Source organism: Oncorhynchus mykiss, chromosome 22, assembly GCF_057628025.1.
Source record: "Oncorhynchus mykiss isolate SJ-2025 chromosome 22, ASM5762802v1, whole genome shotgun sequence".
Classification (NCBI taxonomy): Eukaryota; Metazoa; Chordata; class Actinopteri; order Salmoniformes; family Salmonidae; genus Oncorhynchus; species Oncorhynchus mykiss.
The window spans coordinates 56,802,693-56,827,424 of NC_143043.1; the positions used below are offsets into that span (position 1 = coordinate 56,802,693).

At 41.7% G+C, this 24,732-nt stretch overlaps 1 protein-coding gene across 2 annotated transcripts in view; it reads right to left on the bottom strand.

Annotated features, from left to right (window-relative positions):
* tspearb (thrombospondin-type laminin G domain and EAR repeats b) overlaps positions 1–24,732 on the bottom strand; it is a 55,509-nt gene that overhangs the window by 15,008 nt on the left and 15,769 nt on the right. For both annotated transcript variants that reach the window (XM_036959510.2, XM_036959511.2), the window contains 6 exons: positions 19,602–19,828; positions 19,354–19,444; positions 18,846–19,005; positions 9,887–10,018; positions 9,343–9,575; positions 5,524–5,713 (listed from right to left, as the gene is read on the bottom strand). In XM_036959510.2, the coding sequence (XP_036815405.2) occupies positions 5,524–5,713; positions 9,343–9,575; positions 9,887–10,018; positions 18,846–19,005; positions 19,354–19,444; positions 19,602–19,828 (1,033 nt within the window). The remainder of the gene's footprint in view (positions 1–5,523; positions 5,714–9,342; positions 9,576–9,886; positions 10,019–18,845; positions 19,006–19,353; positions 19,445–19,601; positions 19,829–24,732) is intronic.

The window sequence follows — 24,732 nt, forward strand, 5'->3', positions numbered from 1 at the left end:
TCATGGTATCAGTCTATGGTATCAGTCTACATTTTAACATCATAGTCATGGTATCAGTCTACATTTTAACATCATAGTCATGGTATCAGTCTATGGTATCAGTCTACATTTTAACATCATAGTCATGGTATCAGTCTACATTTTAACATCATAGTCATGGTATCAGTCTATGGTATCAGTCTACATTTTAACATCATAGTCATGGTATCAGTCTACATTTTAACATCATAGTCATGGTATCAGTCTACATTTTAACATCATAGTCATGGTATCAGTCTACATTTTAACATCATAGTCATGGTATCAGTCTACATTGTAACATCATAGTCATGGTATCAGTCTACATTTTAACATCATAGTCATGGTATCAGTCTACATTTTAACATCATAGTCATGGTATCAGTCTACATTTTAACATCATAGTCATGGTATCAGTCTACATTTTAACATCATAGTCATGGTATCAGTCTACATTTTAACATCATAGTCATGGTATCAGTCTACATTTTAACATCATAGTCATGGTATCAGTCTACATTTTAACATCATAGTCATGGTATCAGTCTACATTGTAACATCATAGTCATGGTATCAGTCTACATTGTAACATCATAGTCATGGTATCAGTCTACATTTTAACATCATAGTCATGGTATCAGTCTATGGTATCAGTCTACATTTTAACATCATAGTCATGGTATCAGTCTACATTTTAACATCATAGTCATGGTATCAGTCTACATTTTAACATCATAGTCATGGTATCAGTCTACATTTTAACATCATAGTCATGGTATCAGTCTACATTTTAACATCATAGTCATGGTATCAGTCTACATTGTAACATCATAGTCATGGTATCAGTCTACATTTTAACATCATAGTCATGGTATCAGTCTACATTGTAACATCATAGTCATGGTATCAGTCTAGATTTTAACATCATAGTCATGGTATCAGTCTACATTTTAACATCATAGTCATGGTATCAGTCTACATTTTAACATCATAGTCATGGTATCAGTCTACATTTTAACATCATAGTCATGGTATCAGTCTACATTTTAACATCATAGTCATGGTATCAGTCTACATTTTAACATCATAGTCATGGTATCAGTCTACATTTTAACATCATAGTCATGGTATCAGTCTACATTGTAACATCATAGTCATGGTATCAGTCTACATTTTAACATCATAGTCATGGTATCAGTCTACATTGTAACATCATAGTCATGGTATCAGTCTACATTGTAACATCCTAGTCATGGTATCAGTCTACATTGTAACATCATAGTCATGGTATCAGTCTACATTGTAACATCATAGTCATGGTATCATCTCAAATCCAAAGTGCTGTGGACTACAGAGCCAAAACAACAACCAATGGGTCACTGTCCCACTACTGTTGGAGCTCCCTGTAACAGAACTGAATATAACAACACCATAGGTCCTATAATGTTACTGGTCGACCAACAACACCTCCTCACTTCTAGTGACATTTTATACTTTGAGCCAATAGGCAGGGTATATGCTTTGAGCCAATAGGCAGGGTTTATGCTTTGAGCCAATAGGCAGGGTTTATGCTTTGAGCCAATAGGCAGGGTTTATGCTTTGAGCCAATAGGCAGGGTTTATGCTTTGAGCCAATAGGCAGGGTTTATGCTTTGAGCCAATAGGCAGGGTATATGCTTTGAGCCAATAGGCAGGGTTTATGCTTTGAGCCAATAGGCAGGGTTTATGCTTTGATTGAAACCAAATACAAGATAGTCGACTAGTTAACACCATGTGCTCTAATTCGATCAGCAACAGTCATTCAAGAAGATTTAACTGGATATTCCCTTTAAACAGATTGAGATCAATTGATTGGCATGTAGATGCAGTTGGGATATTTCACCGGTAAAACGTGAAGAATTATCATTCACAACTGACAGTGATGATTTTTTAAAAATGTATTAGGTATGCCTAACTTGGTGTTATGCATATTCTGTAATAATATTCAGGAGATTTACATCTGTTGTTACAACCTTTGATTGGGAAATGATGACGTAAGTTGAGATAAACAGGATATACTACACCACATACTGTAACGGTACAATGTTACATGTAAAACAACTGACTATCTAACTTCATACACAGGCTGTAGGCTTCCAACTTCTAGCTTTGTTGTTACTTTGTTTGTGTATTTGGATCAGATTATCTTGGATTTTGTCATTCCTGTGGCTCTTTGCATCCCGTATCTGTGTGCACACCCTTCCCTCCACCCCTCCACCCCTCCTTCCCTCCACCTCTAGACCTCTCCACCTCTAGACCCCTCCACCTCTAGACCCCTCCACCTCTAGACCCCTCCACCTCTAGACCCCTCCACCTCTAGACCCCTCCACCTCTAGACCTCTCCACCTCTAGACCCCTCCACCTCTAGACCCCTCCACCTCTAGACCCCTCCACCTCTAGACCCCTCCACCTCTAGACCCCTCCACCTCTAGACCCCTCCACCTCTAGACCCCTCCACCTCTAGACCCCTCCACCTCTAGACCCCTCCACCTCTAGACCCCTCCACCTCTAGACCTCTCCACCTCTAGACCCCTCCACCTCTAGACCCCTCCACCTCTAGACCCCTCCACCTCTAGACCCCTCCACCTCTAGACCCCTCCACCTCTAGACCCCTCCACCTCTAGACCCCTCCACCTCTAGACCCCTCCACCTCTAGACCTCTCCACCTCTAGACCCCTCCACCTCTAGACCCCTCCACCTCTAGACCCCTCCACCTCTAGACCCCTCCACCTCTAGACCCCTCCACCTCTAGACCCCTCCACCCCTCCTTCCCTCCACCTCTAGACCTCTCCACCTCTAGACCCCTCCACCTCTAGACCCCTCCACCTCTAGACCCCTCCACCTCTAGACCCCTCCACCTCTAGACCCCTCCACCTCTAGACCTCTCCACCTCTAGACCCCTCCACCTCTAGACCTCTCCACCTCTAGACCCCTCCACCTCTAGACCCCTCCACCTCTAGACCCCTCCACCTCTAGACCCCTCCACCTCTAGACCCCTCCACCTCTAGACCCCTCCACCTCTAGACCCCTCCACCTCTAGACCCCTCCACCTCTAGACCTCTCCACCTCTAGACCCCTCCACCTCTAGACCCCTCCACCTCTAGACCCCTCCACCTCTAGACCCCTCCACCTCTAGACCCCTCCACCTCTAGACCCCTCCACCTCTAGACCTCTCCACCTCTAGACCCCTCCACCTCTAGACCCCTCCACCTCTAGACCCCTCCACCTCTCCTTCCCTCTACCCCTCCACCTCTAGACCCCTCCACCTCTAGACCTCTCCACCTCTAGACCCCTCCACCTCTAGACCCCTCCACCTCTAGACCCCTCCACCTCTCCTTCCCTCTACCCCTCCACCTCTAGACCCCTCCACCTCTAGACCTCTCCACCTCTAGACCCCTCCACCTCTAGACCCCTCCACCTCTAGACCCCTCCACCTCTAGACCCCTCCACCTCTAGACCCCTCCTTCCCTCCATCCCTCCTTCCCTCCACCTCTAGACCCCTCCACCCCTCCTTCCCTCCACCTCTAGACCCCTCCACCCCTCCACCTCTCCATCTCTAGACCCCTCCACCCCTCCTTCCCTCCACCTCTAGACCTCTCCTTCCCTCCACCCCTAGACCTCTCCACCCCTCCTTCCCTCCACCCCTCCTTCCCTCCACCTCTAGACCCCTCCACAGCTCCTTCCCTCCACCTCTAGACCTCTCCACCACTCCAACTCTCCTTCCCTCCACCCCTCCTTCCCTCCACCTCTAGACCCCTCCACCCTCCTTCCCTCCACCTCTAGACCTCTCCACCCCTCCTTCCCTCCACCTCTAGACCCCTCCACCTCTCCATCTCTAGACCCCTCCACCCCTCCTTCCTTCCCCCTCTAGACCCCTCCACCCCTCCTTCCCTCCCCCTCTAGACCTCTCCACCCCTCCTTCCCTCCCCCTCTAGACCTCTCCACCCCTCCTTCCCTCCACCTCTAGACCTCTCCATCCCTCCACTTCTAGACCTCTCAAACCCTCGTTCCCTCCACCTCTAGACCTCTCCACCTCTAGACCTCTCCTTCCCTCCACCCCTCCTTCCCTCCAATCCTCCTTCCCTCCACCTCTAGACCTCTCCACCCCTCCACCTCTAGACCTCTCCTTCCCTCCACCCCTCCTTCCCTCCACCTCTAGACCTCTCCTTCCCTCCCCCTCTAGACCCCTCCACCCCTCTTTCCCTCCCCATCTAGACCTCTCCACCCCTCCCCCTCTAGACCTCTCCACCTCTCCTTCCCTCCCCTTCCCTCCACCTCTCCTTCCCTCCACCTCTCCATTCCCTCCACCTCTCCACCTCTCCTTCCCTCCCCCTTCCCTCCATCTCTCCCTCCCTCCACCTCTCCTCTCCTTCCCTCCCCCTCTCCTCTCCTTCCCTCCCCTTCCCTTCCCCCCTTCCATCCACTTCTCCCCCTTCTCCTTCCCTCCACATCTCCTTCCCTCCCCCTCTCCCTTCCCTCCCCCTCTCCCTTCCCTCCACCTCTCCTTCCCTCCCCCTCTCCCTTCCCTCCACCTCTCCCTTCCCTTCACCTCTCCTCTCCTTCCCTCAACCTCTCCTCTCATTCCCTTCCCCTCTCATCTCCTTCCCTCCACCTCTCCTCTCCTTCCCTCCCCCTCCTTCCCTCCCCTCTCCCTTCCCTCCACCTCTCCCTTCCCTCCACCTCTCCCTTCCCTCCACCTCTCCCTTCCCTCCATCTCCCCCTTCCCTCCACCTCTCCCTTCCCTCCACCTCTCACTTCCCTCCATCTCCCCCTTCCCTCCACCTCTCCCTTCCCTCCACCTCTCCCTTCCCTCCACCTCTCCCTTCCCTCCACCTTCCCTCCCCTTCACCTCTCCCTTCCCTCCCCTTCCCTCCACCTCTCTCCCTTCTCCTTCCCTCCACCTCTCCCCCCTTCTCTTTCCCTCCACCTCTCCCCCCTTCTCCTTCCCTCCACCTCTCCCTTCCCATCCTGTGAAGTTATAGTGTTCCCTGTCTTTCATTGATCAAAGCTCAAAAGACCCATAAAAGACGCATAAAGGAGCGCTTTTCATGGATCTAACAAGACATCTAACAGTTAAATCAGAGCAACCCCACATCAGCACAGCCTGTACACCTGCAGCAGCCGGCACTCTGCCAGCACTCTGCCAGCACGTAGAAGCCCGCAGCCCCGTGTTAGAGCAGTGATGCCAGCAGAGAGACTGTGGACTGAGAGAAGTCAGGGAGGTATTCTTGGTTGGGCAAATCTTACTGGTCTTTAAACATTGTATTGTAATTGGCTGAGCACAATCTTAGCCTGGGATTATTGGTGGAATTTAAATCCTTTTCTCCCATAATCCTTCCAAAGTTTACAACACAGTCGTAATTGGCAGACAGTCTGCATTGTACCCTGTTGTCTCTTAGCTGGCCATCACATACAAGATTGAGTTCTGAGATTACCGGTTCTGTGATTTGCCATTGGGATACCTTACCTCGTCTGTGATTGGCCACAGCCAGGAAATGTTGTTCCTGTATGCTGAAGGCCTCCCAGTCCAGAGCACTGTGTGTCTCTATGGTCTGATAAGGTAGAAACATTAACTTCCTGCTGCTCCACTTGTAGATCACTGACTCCTCCCACTCCCCGCCGGGCTGGCCCTTGGAGTTAGCCACTGCTAGGAACATCTGTGACAGGAGGACAATCAAATCATATCAAATTGTATTTGTCACATGCGCCGAATACAACAGGTGTAGTAGACCTCACAGTGAAATGCTGAATACAACAGGTGTAGTAGACCTTACAGTGAAATGCTGAATACAACAGGTGTAGTAGACCTTACAGTGAAATGCTGAATACAACAGGTGTAGTAGACCTCACAGTGAAATGCTGAATAAAACAGGTGTAGTATACCTTACAGTGAAATGCTGAATACAACAGGTGTAGTAGACCTTACAGTGAAATGCTGAATACAACAGGTGGAATAGACCTTACAGTGAAATGCTGAATACAACAGGTGTAGTAGACCTCACAGTGAAATGCTGAATACAACAGGTGTAGTAGACCTTACAGTGAAATGCTGAATACAACAGGTGGAGTAGACCTTACAGTGAAATGCTGAATACAACAGGTGTAGTAGACCTTACAGTGAAATGCTGAATACAACAGGTGTAGTAGACCTTACAGTGAAATGTTGAATACAACAGGTGTAGTAGACCTTACAGTGAAATGCTGAATACAACAGGTGGAGTAGACCTTACAGTGAAATGCTGAATACAACAGGTGTAGTAGACCTTACAGTGAAATGCTGAATACAACAGGTGTAGTAGACCTTACAGTGAAATGCTGAATACTTACGAGCCCTTAACCAACAATGAAGTTTTAAGAAAAAAAAAAAAAAAAGAGATAAATAAAGTAACAAATAATTAAAGAGCAAATAACAATAGCGAGGCTATATACAGGGTATTACGGTACAGAGTCAATGTGGAGGCTATATACAGGGTATTACGGTACAGAGTCAATGTGGAGGCTATATACAGGGTATTACGGTACAGAGTCAATGTGGAGGCTATATACAGGGGGTACCGGTACAGAGTCAATGTGGAGGCTATATACAGGGGGTACCGGTACAGAGTCAATGTGGAGGCTATATACAGGGGGTACCAGGACAGAGTCAATGTGGAGGTTATATACAGGGGGTACCGGTACAGATTCAACGTGGAGGCTATATACAGGGGGTACCGGTACAGATTCAATGTGGAGGCTATATACAGGGGGTACCGGTACAGAGTCAATGTGGAGGCTATATACAGGGGGGTACCAGGACAGAGTCAATGTGGAGACTATATACAGGTTATTACGGTACAGAGTCAATGAGGTGACTATATACAGGGTATTACAGTACAGAGTCAATGTGGAGGCTATATACAGGGGGTACCGGTACAGAGTCAATGTGTCAGTGTGTAGGTAATTCTTCGAGGTAATTTAGGTAATATGTACATGTAGTTAGAGTTATTAAAGTGACTATGCATAGATAATAACAGAGACTGGGAGTACAGGAGGGGACTGAGCACGCACCCCTGAGGGACCCCCGTGTTGAGGATCAGCGTGGCGGATGTGTTGTTCCTACCCTCACCACCTGGGAATGGCCCGTCAGGAAGTCCAGGATCCAGTTGCAGAGGGAGGTGTTAAGTCCCAGGGTCCTTAGCTTAGTGATGGGCTTTGAGGGCAGCTCGGAATGCACGTCCTGGTAATCCGTCTGGCCCTGCAGCCTTGTGAATGTTGACCTGTCTTACTCACACCGGTTGCGGAGAGTGTGATCACACAGTCGTCCGGAACAGCTGGTGCTCTCATGCATGTTTCAGTGTTACTTGCCTCGAAGTGAGCATAGAAGGCATTTAGCTCATCTGGTAGGCTCGTGTCACTGGGCAGCTCTCGGCTGTGCTTCCCCTTGTAGTCTATAGTAGTTTGAAAGCCCTACCACATCTGATGAGCGTCAGAGCCATTGTAGTAGGATTTGATCTTGTGCCTGTATTGACGTTTTGCCTGTTTGATGGTTCGTCGGAGGGCTTAGCTGGCGTCCGGGTTAGTCCTTGAAGGCGGCAGCTCTAGCCTTTAGTTCAGTGTAGATGTTATCTACAATTCATGGCTTCTGGTTGGGATATGTACGTACGGTCACTGTGGGGACGATGTCGTTGACACACTTATTAATGAAGTTGATGTGGAGAACTCCTCAATGCCATCGGATGAGTCCCGGAAACATATTTGTGCTAGCGAACGTTCCTGTAGTTTAGCATCTGACCACTTCCGTATTAAGCGCATCACTTCCTGTTTGAGATTTTGCTTGTAAGCAGGAATCAGGAAGATAGATTTATGGTCCGACTTGCCAAATGGAGGGCGAGGGAGAGCTTTGTATGCGTCTGTATGTGGAGTAAAGGTGATCTAAAGTTTTTTTCACCTCTAGTCAAACAGGTGACATGCTGGTAGAAATGAAGACAGACAGATTCAGCTTTTACCACCCCCCCCCCCCCCCCCCGACACCGGCGTTCTTTCCTGCTGATGCTCAGTCAAGATTCAGAGAAATATAGGATATTACAGTTCTTCAGGTCTCGATCGGAGCTCGTCCAGTTTGTTCTCTTGTGATTGTAAATTCGCCAGTAGAACAGAAGGTAGAGGTTGATTATTTTCTCTTGCTTCGTCGGGGTTCCCACACGTCGGCCTCTATATCGGCGTCTCTTTCTCTGTTGAGTGTCGGGGATTAGGGCCTGGTCCTGGGTGAGCAGTACGTCCTGTGCCGCTGACTCATTGAAGTAAAAATATTAATACAAATCGAGGTTAATGAACTCTGTTCTGATGTCCAGAGGCTCTTTTTGGTCATGGGACACGATGTACAAAAAAAAGTTAAGATCAGCGGAAAAACCCCTCGACAAATAGCAGAATTGGTCAGGACCCGTAAATAGTGCGCTATACATTCCAGTGTACTTTATACTCTGAGTGAGCATCTTCTGATGTAAAATGTCAGTTCATTCACAGTCAAGTTTACTACAATCTTTCTTCACATCAAATATAACGTAACACACAATCAAGATGAACAACGGTGAGTGAGAAAACACCTAATGTCCGTCCAAAATGGCACCCTATTCCCTACATAGTGCACTACTTTTGACCGTGGCCCATAGGTCTCTGGTCAAAAGTAGTGCGCTATATAGGGAATAAGGTGCCATTTCAGACACAGCCCAGTGATAAGTACACTGCAGCAGGTGTTGACAGAACAGAGAACCAAACGGCTTCTGACTCCTAGCTGTAATTAACTGTGAGATGACACTAAAGGGGAAGTGGGGAGGTGGTGGTCATAAATCATCATTATAAACATCAGACAAAATACATTTCTGTGATTATACATGTGTGATTTACGACAGCAGCCTTCAGCTCCCTCTTCCTCAGGTTCATGACCACATCAAAGACCTCTCTGTGCTGGGACTGGGAGCAGCTGTGGACATTACACAGGGTTTGTGTTGTGTTTGCTCTAGGGGTGCAGTCTCTGTTGTTGAGAGCAGAAAGACTCGACCGGTGTCATGTTCACCCCCCCCCCATTACCCTCATAGACATAGGTCTGAGGAGTCTTCATCCAGCAGGCTAAACTGGTTGAGATGATGTCATCCAACCAGCCATGGCCACTGGGAAAGTTTATCAAGTCAAACTAGTCACTAGTCGTATTAAGATGACTTTAAATCTTGGACTTTGTCCCAAATGGCACCCTACTCTGTTTTGTAGTGCACTACTTTTGATCATATACCATACCTAGACAGGTACTCACCTTGTTGCCCACAGTGAAGTACTTCCATGCCCGTGCTTCATAGGTGACGATGTTCTGATACACTTGAAACTTCCCATCCACCCACTTGTAGATTCCAGAGCCCGGCTTGGTCTCGCGATTGGCTGTGGCAGCGAACAGTCCTTGGGAGGGGATGTGGAACACCTCGATGTCGAACGTCTCTGAGTTGGTGTAAAGGTCTTGGTAGTCTTCAACATAGTCCAGACGCTCTTTCTCTGTGCATTAGAGACTAGCGTTATTCAGTTGGTCGGTTGTCACTGACGCATCTACGCTATAGAATAAGTGATTATTCCTGAACACAAGACAACATTTCGACCAGGAAGAGCTTACCCTGGTCCTGGAGTACCAGAGCCAAACTACCAACCTCTGGTTCCACCAATCACCTCACCAAACATAGTTGGCTCAATTCTTCACACCTGGTCTCCCATTAAAATCCAAACCATGACAATGCCTGTGGCACTGCAGAACCAGGGATGTTAACTCCTGGTCTGAAATCTATTACTTCAGTCAGACACAAAAATCTGACCTTGCAGCAGAGGCATCCACAGCCGTCCATCACATAGGAACAGGCCTTTCTTCAGTGTGTTAAACCACAGCTGGCCCTCCTCTGCCTTGGCACAGGGAGGCTGGGTCCCCGGGGTTATGAACACTTCTGCCTCTGTTACGGAGGAGAGAGAGCATTGAGTCGAATTTCATTTCAATTGAAGTAAATGGAATTGAATTGATCCTGATGATCCTATTCAATTGTCGTACATGTCTGGTGACTAGATGTTTGGGGAAACAACACTGATGTGTATTGACAGCTCCTAACCAACACTGAGATGTATTGACAACTCCTAGCCAACACTGATGTGTATTGACAGCTCCTAGCCAATATTGAGATGTATTGACAACTCCTAGCCAACACTGATGTGTATTGACAACTCCTAGCCAACACTGATGTGTATTGACAACTCCTAGCCAATATTGAGATGTATTGACAACTCCTAGCCAACACTGATGTGTATTGACAGCTCCTAGCCAATATTGAGATGTATTGACAACTCCTAGCCAACACTGATGTGTATTGACAGCTCCTAGCCAATATTGAGATGTATTGACAGCTCCTAGCCAACACTGATGTGTATTGACATCTCCTAACCAATATTGAGATGTATTGACAGCTCCTAGCCAACACTGATGTGTATTGACATCTCCTAACCAATATTGAGCTGTATTGACAGCTCCTAACCAATATTGAGGTGTATTGACAGCTCCTAGCCAATATTGAGATGTATTGACAGCTCCTAGCCAATATTGAGATGTATTGACAGCTCCTAACCAATATTGAGATGTATTGACAGCTCCTAGCCAATATTGAGATGTATTGACAGCTCCTAACCAATATTGAGATGTATTGACAGCTCCTAGCCAATATTGAGGTGTATTGACAGCTCCTAGCCAATATTGAGATGTATTGACAGCTCCTAGCCAATATTGATGTGTATTGACAGCTCCTAGCCAATATTGAGGTGTACTGACAGCTCCTAGCCAATATTGAGGTGTATTGACAGCTCCTTGCCAATATTGAGATGTATTGACAGCTCCTAGCCAATATTGAGGTGTATTGACAGCTCCTAACCAATATTGAGATGTATTGACAGCTCCTAGCCAATATTGAGATGTATTGACAGCTCCTAGCCAACACTGATGTGTATTGACAGCTCCTAACCAATATTGAGATGTATTGACAGCTCCTAGCCAATATTGAGATGTATTGACAGCTCCTAGCCAATATTGAGATGTATTGACAGCTCCTAGCCAATATTGAGGTGTATTGACAGCTCCTAGCCAACACTGAGATGTATTGACAACTCCTAGCCAACACTGATGTGTATTGACAGCTCCTAGCCAATATTGAGATGTATTGACAACTCCTAGCCAACACTGATGTGTATTGACAACTCCTAGCCAACACTGATGTGTATTGACAACTCCTAGCCAATATTGAGATGTATTGACAACTCCTAGCCAACACTGATGTGTATTGACAGCTCCTAGCCAATATTGAGATGTATTGACAACTCCTAGCCAACACTGATGTGTATTGACAGCTCCTAGCCAATATTGAGATGTATTGACAGCTCCTAGCCAACACTGATGTGTATTGACATCTCCTAACCAATATTGAGATGTATTGACAGCTCCTAGCCAACACTGATGTGTATTGACATCTCCTAACCAATATTGAGCTGTATTGACAGCTCCTAACCAATATTGAGGTGTATTGACAGCTCCTAGCCAATATTGAGATGTATTGACAGCTCCTAGCCAATATTGAGATGTATTGACAGCTCCTAACCAATATTGAGATGTATTGACAGCTCCTAGCCAATATTGAGATGTATTGACAGCTCCTAACCAATATTGAGATGTATTGACAGCTCCTAGCCAATATTGAGGTGTATTGACAGCTCCTAGCCAATATTGAGATGTATTGACAGCTCCTAGCCAATATTGATGTGTATTGACAGCTCCTAGCCAATATTGAGGTGTACTGACAGCTCCTAGCCAATATTGAGGTGTATTGACAGCTCCTAGCCAATATTGAGATGTATTGACAGCTCCTAGCCAATATTGAGGTGTATTGACAGCTCCTAACCAATATTGAGATGTATTGACAGCTCCTAGCCAATATTGAGATGTATTGACAGCTCCTAGCCAACACTGATGTGTATTGACAGCTCCTAACCAATATTGAGATGTATTGACAGCTCCTAGCCAATATTGAGCTGTATTGACAGCTCCTAACCAATATTGAGGTGTATTGACAGCTCCTAGCCAATATTGAGATGTATTGACAGCTCCTAGCCAATATTGAGATGTATTGACAGCTCCTAACCAATATTGAGATGTATTGACAGCTCCTAGCCAATATTGAGATGTATTGACAGCTCCTAACCAATATTGAGATGTATTGACAGCTCCTAGCCAATATTGAGGTGTATTGACAGCTCCTAGCCAATATTGAGATGTATTGACAGCTCCTAGCCAATATTGATGTGTATTGACAGCTCCTAGCCAATATTGAGGTGTACTGACAGCTCCTAGCCAATATTGAGGTGTATTGACAGCTCCTAGCCAATATTGAGATGTATTGACAGCTCCTAGCCAATATTGAGGTGTATTGACAGCTCCTAACCAATATTGAGATGTATTGACAGCTCCTAGCCAATATTGAGATGTATTGACAGCTCCTAGCCAACACTGATGTGTATTGACAGCTCCTAACCAATATTGAGATGTATTGACAGCTCCTAGCCAATATTGAGATGTATTGACAGCTCCTAGCCAATATTGAGATGTATTGACAGCTCCTAGCCAATATTGAGGTGTATTGACAGCTCCTAGCCAACACTGATGTGTATTGACAGCTCCTAGCCAATATTGATGTGTATTGACAGCTCCTAGCCAACACTGATGTGTATTGACAGCTCCTAACCAATATTGAGATGTATTGACAGCTCCTAGCCAACACTGATGTGTATTGACAGCTCCTAACCAATATTGAGATGTATTGACAGCTCCTAGCCAACACTGATGTGTATTGACAGCTCCTAGCCAATATTGAGATGTATTGACAGCTCCTAGCCAACACTGATGTGTATTGACAGCTCCTAACCAATATTGAGATGTATTGACAGCTCCTAGCCAACACTGATGTGTATTGACAGCTCCTAGCCAATATTGATGTGTATTGACAGCTCCTAGCCAACACTGATGTGTATTGACAGCTCCTAACCAATATTGAGATGTATTGACATCTCCTAACCAATATTGAGATGTATTGACAGCTCCTAACCAATATTGATGTGTATTGACAGCTCCTAGCCAACACTGATGTGTATTGACAGCTCCTAACCAATATTGAGGTGTATTGACAGCTCCTAACCAATATTGAGATGTATTGACAGCTCCTAGCCAATATTGAGATGTATTGACAGCTCCTAGCCAATATTGAGATGTATTGACAGCTCCTAGCCAATATTGAGATGTATTGACAGCTCCTAACCAATATTGAGGTGTATTGACAGTTCCTAACCAATATTGAGATGTATAGACAGCTCCTAGCCAATATTGAGATGTATTGACAGCTCCTAACCAATATTGAGATGTATAGACAGCTCCTAGCCAATATTGAGATGTATTGACAGCTCCTAACCAATATTGATGTGTATTGACAGCTCCTAACCAATATTGATGTGTATTGACAGCTCCTAACCAATATTGATGTGTATTGACAGCTCCTAGCCAATATTGATGTGTATTGACAGCTCCTAACCAATATTGAGATGTATTGACAGCTCCTAGCCAATATTGATGTGTATTGACAGCTCCTAGCCAATATTGAGGTGTATTGACAGCTCCTAACCAATATTGAGGTGTATTGACAGCTCCTAACCAATATTGAGATGTATTGACAGCTCCTAACCAATATTGATGTGTATTGACAGCTCCTAACCAATATTGAGATGTATTGACAGCTCCTAACCAATATTGAGATGTATTGACAGCTCCTAGCCAATATTGAGATGTATTGACAGCTCCTAACCAATATTGATGTGTATTGACAGCTCCTAACCAATATTGAGATGTATTGACAGCTCCTAACCAATATTGAGATGTATTGACAGCTCCTAACCAATATTGAGATGTATTGACAGCTCCTAACCAATATTGAGATGTATTGACAGCTCCTAACCAATATTGATGTGTATTGACAGCTCCTAACCAATATTGAGATGTATTGACAGCTCCTAGCCAATATTGAGATGTATTGACAGCTCCTAGCCAATATTGAGATGTATTGACAGCTCCTAACCAATATTGATGTGTATTGACAGCTCCTAACCAATATTGAGATGTATTGACAGCTCCTAGCCAATATTGAGATGTATTGACAGCTCCTAGCCAATATTGAGATGTATTGACAGCTCCTAACCAATATTGAGATGTATTGACAGCTCCTAACCAATATTGAGATGTATTGACAGCTCCTAACCAATATTGAGATGTATTGACAGCTCCTAGCCAATATTGAGATGTATTGACAGCTCCTAACCAATATTGAGGTGTATTGACAGCTCCTAACCAATATTGATGTGTATTGACAGCTCCTAACCAATATTGAGATGTATTGACAGCTCCTAACCAATATTGATGTGTATTGACAGCTCCTACCCAATATTGAGATGTATTGACAGCTCCTAGCCAATATTGAGATGTATTGACAGCTCCTAACCAATATTGATGTGTATTGACAGCTCCTAACCAATATTGAGATGTATTGACAGCTCCTAGCCAACACTGATGTGTATTGACAGCTCCTAACCAATATTGATGTGTATTGACAGCTCCTAGCCAACACTGATGTGTATTGACAGCTCCTAGCCAATATTGAGATGTATTGACAGCTCCTAACCAATGAGGTTATATATCTATTAATTCAAGTTGATCCAACCTGAGAGGTGTAAAAACATTGATTGATTCAATTTACAAAGTAACAGTGGTAGACTGCTCCACATGGAGACATTACATACATAAACAATGATAAAAACATCATCAAGCCTGGAGTCTTATCTCCACAGTGGTCCTGCCACGACTAAACCTTGCTGCTGACTGTTTTACGTTGACGTCTTGATGTGCTAGCAGCGGTTGAGCCGAGGAGCTTCCAAAATCAAAATCTACGCCGTTTCACAAAGACGATTCATTGTGCTGCCGCGGCAGTGAGAAGGTGCCAAAACCCACACTGAATCACTAATGATGAATGTTTGTCAGCAGTAAAACGATAAGTAAGTATTCAATGACAGATTTCCCACTCGGAGGACGACCAGACACATCAGTCAAGCTGTCTGAATGCAGTGTTTAGCTTGGATCCCACTCACAGTATCAAAAAGGGTGAAGCAAACAAATGAGATCTTAAATACACAATTAGTGATGGATCCATGTATCGTTTAGTTTTGGATCCGGTAGCTATACCTGACGTCAGGTAGAGTAACGTTCTGATAGTCTTCATTCTGTTAAGCCTGCACAATGCCTGGGTCCCAAAACCACACAATATTCAATAAATAGTGCGCTACTTTATTTTTTTACCTAAGCCCTATAGTTACTGCCCAAATACAGTGCATTCCTAAAGTATTCAGACCCTTTGACCACCCCCCCCCCCAAAGAAAATTACGTTACAGCCTTATTTCCTCATCAATCTACACACAAAACCCCATAATGACAAAGTGAAAACAGATTTTTAGTTTTAGAAATGTTTGGAAATGTATAAAATAAAAACAGAAATAACTTCTTTACATAAGTATTCAGACTGTTTGCTATGAGACTCTAAATTGAGCTCTGCTGCATCCTGTTTCCATTGATCATCCTTGAGATGTTTCTACAACTGGATTGGAGTCCACCTGTGGTAAATTTAATTGATTGGACATGATTTGGAAAGACACACACCTGTCTACATAAGGTCTTACAGTTAACAGTGCATGTCAGAGCAAAAACCAAGCCATGAGGTCGAAGGAATTGTTCGTAGAGCTCTGAGACAGGATTGTGTCGAGGCACAGATCTGGGGAAGGGGACCAACACATTTCTGCAGCATTGAAGGTCCCCAAGAACACAGCGGCCTCAGCGGCAGAGGCTGTGAGATTAGTCAGGATCGAGGGAAAGATAAACGGAGCAAAGTACAGAGAGATCCTTGATGGAAATGTGCTACAGAGCGCTCAGGACCTCGGACGGTGAACCTTCTCCCCAATCTAACAGGACAATGACCTTAAGCACACAGCCAAGACAAGTGGATTCAGGACAAGTCTCTGAATGTCCTTGAGTGGCTCAGCCAGAGCTCAGACTTGAACCCGATTGAACATCTCTGGAGAGACTGAAAATAGCTGTGCAGAGACACTCCCCATCCAACCTGACAGAGCTTGAGAGGATCTGCAGAGAAAAATGGGAGAAACTCCCCAAATACAGGTGTGCCAAGCTTGTAGAGTCATACCCAAGAAGACTCAAGGTTGTAGTCGCTGCCAAAGGTGCTTCAACAAAGTACTGAGTAAAGGGTCTGAATACTTATGGAAATGTGATATTTCAGTTTTTATTTTGAATAATTTTGCTAAAATGTTTTTTTTTAAATGTTGCTATGTCATGATGAAGTATTGTGTGTAGATTGATGAGGGGGAAATACAATTGAATCCGTTTTAGAATAAGACTGTAATGTAACAAAATGTGGAAGAAGTCAAGGGGTCTGAATACTTTCCGAATGCACTGTATCTATGGAATAGGTCATTTGAGCCTCCCCCGTGTCTATCAGGAGAACGGCAGTATACACAACAAGACGGTCCCATCCCTGTGTTTTCACAGAGAGACACATGAAACACCCGACCCTACATCACTGTCACAACCACTGACTCAACTCACAGATACAGTTACCCTGTTCACCATACCATCACAACACAACTATTTACAGCTATAAAACAAATCCAAACCCAGCCAGTCATGGAGGGACAGAGATAATCATCCGCCAGGAAGATTGTGATTGTTTTGGAGAGCTCAACGCAAAACCGTCCACAGGTCTACTCACCGTAATGATACAGAGGATAGAGAGTAGTGTATCATCTCTACTCACCATAATGATACAGAGGATAGAGGGTAGTATATCATCTCTACTCACCATAATGATACAGAGGATAGAGGGTAGTGTATCATCTCTACTCACCATAATGATACAGAGGATAGAGGGTAGTATATCATCTCTACTCACCATAATGATACAGAGGATAGAGGGTAGTGTATCATCTCTACTCACCATAATGATACAGAGGATAGAGGGTAGTATATCATCTCTACTCACCATAATGATACAGAGGATAGAGGGTAGTATATCATCTCTACTCACCATAATGATACAGAGGATAGAGGGTAGTATATCATCTCTACTCACCATAATGATACAGAGGATAGAGAGTAGTATATCATCTCTACTCACCATAATGATACAGAGGATAGAGGGTAGTGTATCATCTCTACTCACCATAATGATACAGAGGATAGAGGGTAGTATATCATCTCTACTCACCATAATGATACATAGGGTAGTGTATCATCTCTACTCACCGTAATGATACAGAGGATAGAGGGTAGTGTATCATCTCTACTCACCATAATGATACAGAGGATAGAGGGTAGTATATCATCTCTACTCACCATAATGATACATAGGGTAGTGTATCATCTCTACTCACCGTAATGATACAGAGGATAGAGGGTAGTGTATCATCTCTACTCACCATAATGATACAGAGGATAGAGGGTAGTGTATCATCTCTACTCACCATAATGATACAGAGGATAGAGGGTAGTGTATCATCTCTACTCACCATAATGATACAGAGGATAGAGGGTAGTGTATCATCTCTACTCACCATAATGATACAGAGGATAGAGGGTAGTATATCATCTCTACTCACCATAAGGATACAGAGGATAGAGGGTAGTGTATCATCTCTACTCACCATAAGGATACAGAGGATAGAGGGTAGTGTATCATCTCTACTCACCATAAGGATACAGAGGATAGAGGGTAGTGTATCATCTCTACTCACCATAAGGATACAGAGGATAGTATATCATCTCTACTCACCATAAGGAGACAGAGGATAGTATATAATCTCTACTCACCATAAGGAGACAGAGGATAGTATATCATCTCTACTCATCATAAGGAGTCAGAGGATAGTATATCATCTCTACTCACCATAATACCATAATGATACAGAGGGTAGAGGGTAGTGTATCATCTCTACTCACCATAAGGAGACAGAGGATAGTATATAATCTCTACTCACCATAAGGAGACAGGGGATAGTATATCATCTCTACTCATCATAAGGAGACAGAGGATAGTATATCATCTCTACTCACCATAATGATACAGAGAATAGAGGGTAGTGTATCATCTCTACTCACCATAAGGAGACAAATGGATAGAGGGTAGTATATCATCTCTACTCACCATAAGGAGACAGAGGATAGAGGGTAGTGTATCATCTCAACTCACCATAATGATACAGAGGATAGAGAGTAGTGTATCATCTCTACTCACCATAATGATACAGAGGATAGAGGGTAGTATATCATCTCTACTCACCATAAGTAGACAGAGGATAGAGGGTAGTGTATCATCTCTACTCACCATAAGGAGACAAATGGATAGAGGGTAGTATATCATCTCTACTCACCATAAGGAGACAGAGGATAGAGGGTAGTGTATCATCTCTACTCACCATAAGGAGACAAATGGATAGAGGGTAGTATATCATCTCTACTCACCATAAGGAGACAGAGGATAGAGGGTAGTGTATCATCTCTACTCACCATAAGGAGACAGAGGATATAGGGTAGTATATCATCTCTACTCACTGCAACGATACAGAGGGTAGTGTATCATCTCTACTCACCGTAAGGATACAGGGGGACTATGTCGTTCCCAGTGGGTGTGATGGGCATGGTGAGCAGGGCCTGAGGGACAGAGAGGACTGCCAGTCTGGGGTCTGAAGAGGGACACACTCGGGAGGTAGCATCTGACCCAGGCAACAGAACCAGCTGTCGCAGCAGACCCTGAGAAAGAGAGAGAGTTAGTAACAGACCATGTGTAGCATACCCTATTATAGAGAGAGACGTTAGTTATGGGTAATGTTCCCTGCCGAGATCAGAATACGAGTAGAGAGAAAAGTGCATTAAAAAAAGGAATGAACTCAGGTCGGAATCCAACAGACTCTGGGGACCAGACTTAAAGCATGCAGGAGGACAACGAAGAGAGACTCTGGGGACCAGACTTAAAGCATGCAGGAGGACAACGAAGAGAGACTCTGGGGACCAGACTTAAAGCATGCAGGAGGACAACGAAGAGAGACTCTGGGGACCAGACTTAAAGCATGCAGGAGGACAACGAAGAGGGAAACTCACAGAGAACAGTCCTTTCCACCGCCTCCGGCTGCCGATGTAGAACCTGGAGTGGGCAGTGCAGAGATCACTGGGGAAAGGCTTCTCATAGACCCTGGGGGGAGAACAAAAAACAAGGGTGTCGTAGTGTGTGTGTGTGTGTGTGTGTGTGTGTGTGTGTGTGTGTGTGTGTGTGTGTGTGTGTGTGTGTGTGTGTGTGTGTGTGTGTGTGTGTGTGTGTGAGTGAGTGAGTGAGTGAGTGAGTGACTCACAGTTCCAGGGCCATACCGCAGTCCACTCTGAGTGTAGCATAGCGCCCGGTGACGGCCACCACCACTGTGTGCCAGTGGTTGTCCGCCAGCCGCACCGCCCTAAACGTGATCCGTTTCTTGCCTGTCGGGCCCTGGAACAAAAAGTGGAGCCTCTCCTGAGAGACAAGTAGACCAATCAGCAGCCGGTCTGACTCCTCCTCCACCAACGAGAAGATGTACTCGTTCCTCTGGAGGACAGGAGACAGGATATACAGTATGAAGGAGAGACACAAACAACAGGACAGGTACATCCAGGACACACTGAGGGACAGACACTGACCAACAGGACATCCAGGACACACTGAGGGACAGACACTGACCAACAGGACATCCAGGACACACTGAGGGACAGACACTGACCAACAGGACATCCAGGACACACTGAGGGACAGACACTGACCAACAGGTCCATCCAGGACACACTGAGGGACAGACACTGACCAACAGGACATCCAGGACACACTGAGGGACAGACACTGACCAACAGGACATCCAGGACACACTGAGGGACAGACACTGACCAACAGGACAGGTCCATCCAGGACACACTCACACTGAGGGACAGACACTGACCAACAGGACAGGACATCCAGGACACACTGAGGGACAGACACTGACCAACAGGACAGGTCCATCCAGGACACACTGAGGGACAGACACTGACCAACAGGACATCCAGGACTCACTGAGGGACAGACACTGACCAACAGGACATCCAGGACACACTGAGGGACAGACACTGACCAACAGGACATCCAGGACACACTGAGGGACAGACACTGACCAACATGACATCCAGGACACACTGAGGGACAGACACTGACCAACAGGACAGGTACATCCAGGACACACTGAGGGACAGACACTGACCAACAGGACAGGTACATCCAGGACACAATGAGGGACAGACACTGACCAACAGGACATCCAGGACACACTGAGGGACAGACACTGACCAACAGGACATCCAGGACACACTGAGGGACAGACACTGCCCAACAGGACATCCAGGACACACTAAGGGACAGACACTGACCAACAGGACATCCAGGACACACTGAGGGACAGACACTGACCAACAGGACATCCAGGACACACTGAGGGACAGACACTGACCAACAGGACATCCAGGACACACTGAGGGACAGACACTGACCAACAGGACATCCAGGACACACTGAGAGACAGACACTGACCAACAGGACATCCAGGACACACTGAGGGACAGACACTGACCAACAGGACATCCAGGACACACTGAGGGACAGACACTGACCAACAGGACATCCAGGACACACTGAGGGACAGACACTGACCAACAGGACATTCAGGACACACTGAGGGACAGACAGATCTTTCAAATATTTCATTTTCAAACTTAAAGATATAGTATCTTAAATTGATCGCTCCTTTGTTGCTGAGAATTGTCCAGCACAGAAGGAAATGCAAACTTGTAGTGTATCAAGGCTTTAAAGTTTGTCAATGTTATAATGTCAGACTTCACATTTGTCTGATTTGACACACTAATGAAAAATATATCAACCCCTACAAAACAATATCCATTAATTATAATCCACATAATCATTCATATGTCCTGCTGCTGCAGAGTGTATATTAGAACTATATTAGAACTATTTTAGAACTATATTAGAACTATTTTAGAACTATATTAGAACTATATTAGAACTATTTTAGAACTCTATTAGAACTATATTAGAACTATTTTAGAACTATTTTAGAACTCTATTAGAACTATATTAGAACTATATTAGAACTATTTTAGAACTATATTAGAACTATATTAGAACTATTTTAGAACTATTTTAGAACTCTATTAGAACTATATTAGAACTATATTAGAACTATTTTAGAACTATATTAGAACTATATTAGAACTATATTAGAACTATATTAGAACTATTTTAGAACTATTTTAGAACTCTATTAGAACTATATTAGAACTATATTAGAACTATTTTAGAACTATATTAGAACTATATTAGAACTATTTTAGAACTCTATTAGAACTATATTAGAACTATATTAGAACTATTTTAGAACTATATTAGAACTATATTAGAACTATATTAGAACTATTTTAGAACTATTTTAGAACTATATTAGAACTATATTAGAACTATATTAGAACTATATTAGAACTATTTTAGAACTATATTAGAACTATATTATAACTATATTAGAACTATTTTAGAACTATTTTAGAACTATTTTAGAACTATTTTAGAACTATATTAGAACTATATTAGAACTATATTAGAACTATATTAGAACTATTTTAGAACTATATTAGAACTATTTTAGAACTATTTTAGAACTATTTTAGAACTATTTTAGAACTATATTAGAACTATATTAGAACTATTTTAGAACTATATTAGAACTATTTTAGAACTATTTTAGAACTATTTTAGAACTATTTTAGAACTATATTAGAACTATTTTAGAACTATTTTAGAACTATATTAGAACTATTTTAGAACTATATTAGAACTATTTTAGAACTATTTTAGAACTATATTAGAACTATTTTAGAACTATATTAGAACTATATTAGAACTATTTTAGAACTCTATTAGAACTATATTAGAACTATATTAGAACTATTTTAGAACTATATTAGAACTATATTAGAACTATATTAGAACTATTTTAGAACTCTATTAGAACTATATTAGAACTATATTAGAACTATATTAGAACTATATTAGAACTATATTAGAACTCTATTAGAACTATATTAGAACTATTTTAGAACTCTATTAGAACTATATTAGAACTATATTAGAACTATATTAGAACTATATTAGAACTATTTTAGAACTCTATTAGAACTATTTTAGAACTATATTAGAACTATTTTAGAACTCTATTAGAACTATATTAGAACTCTATTAGAACTATTTTAGAACTATTTTAGAACTCTATTAGAACTATATTAGAACTATATTAGAACTATTTTAGAACTATATTAGAACTATATTAGAACTATTTTAGAACTCTATTAGAACTATTTTAGAACTATTTTAGAACTCTATTAGAACTATTTTAGAACTATTTTAGAACTCTATTAGAACTATATTAGAACTATATTAGAACTATATTAGAACTATATTAGAACTATATTAGAACTATTTTAGAACTCTATTAGAACTATTTTAGAACTATATTAGAACTATATTAGAACTATTTTAGAACTATATTAGAACTATATTAGAACTATATTAGAACTATATTAGAACTATTTTAGAACTCTATTAGAACTATATTAGAACTATATTAGAACTATATTAGAACTATATTAGAACTATATTAGAACTCCATTAGAACTATATTAGAACTATATTAGAACTATTTTAGAACTATTTTAGAACTCTATTAGAACTATATTAGAACTATATTAGAACTATATTAGAACTATATTAGAACTATATTAGAACTCTATTAGAACTATATTAGAACTATATTAGAACTATTTTAGAACTATATTAGAACTATATCAGAACTATATTAGAACTATATTAGAACTATATTAGAACTATATTAGAACTATATTAGAACTATTTTAGAACTATATTAGAACTATATCAGAACTATATTAGAACTATATTAGAACTATATTAGAACTATTTTAGAACTATTTTAGAACTATTTTAGAACTCTATTAGAACTATATTAGAACTATATTAGAACTATTTTAGAACTATATTAGAACTATTTTAGAACTATTTTAGAACTATATTAGAACTATATTAGAACTCTATTAGAACTATATTAGAACTATTTTAGAACTATTTTAGAACTCTATTAGAACTATTTTAGAACTATTTTAGAACTCTATTAGAACTATATTAGAACTCTATTAGAACTATATTAGAACTATTTTAGAACTATTTTAGAACTCTATTAGAACTATATTAGAACTATATTAGAACTATATTAGAACTATATTAGAACTATATTAGAACTATTTTAGAACTATTTTAGAACTATATTAGAACTATATTAGAACTATTTTAGAACTATATTAGAACTATATTAGAACTATTTTAGAACTATTTTAGAACTATATTAGAACTATTTTAGAACTATATTAGAACTATTTTAGAACTATATTAGAACTATATTAGAACTATATTAGAACTATTTTAGAACTATATTAGAACTATATTAGAACTATTTTAGAACTATATTAGAACTCTATTAGAACTATTTTAGAACTATATTAGAACTATATTAGAACTATATTAGAACTATTTTAGAACTATATTAGAACTATATTAGAACTATTTTAGAACTATTTTAGAACTCTATTAGAACTATATTAGAACTATTTTAGAACTATTTTAGAACTATATTAGAACTATATTAGAACTATTTTAGAACTATATTAGAACTCTATTAGAACTATTTTAGAACTATATTAGAACTATATTAGAACTATATTAGAACTATTTTAGAACTATATTAGAACTATATTAGAACTATATTAGAACTATATTATAACTATATTAGAACTATTTTAGAACTATATTAGAACTCTATTAGAACTATTTTAGAACTATATTAGAACTATATTAGAACTATATTAGAACTATTTTAGAACTATATTAGAACTATATTAGAACTATTTTAGAACTATTTTAGAACTCTATTAGAACTATATTAGAACTATATTAGAACTATTTTAGAACTATATTAGAACTATATTAGAACTATTTTAGAACTATATTAGAACTATATTAGAACTATATTAGAACTATTTTAGAACTATATTAGAACTATTTTAGAACTATATTAGAACTATATTAGAACTCTATTAGAACTATTTTAGAACTATATTAGAACTATATTAGAACTATATTAGAACTATTTTAGAACTATATTAGAACTATATTAGAACTATTTTAGAACTATTTTAGAACTCTATTAGAACTATATTAGAACTATATTAGAACTATTTTAGAACAATATTAGAACTATATTAGAACTATTTTAGAACTATATTAGAACTATATTAGAACTATTTTAGAACTATATTAGAACTATATTAGAACTATTTTAGAACTATATT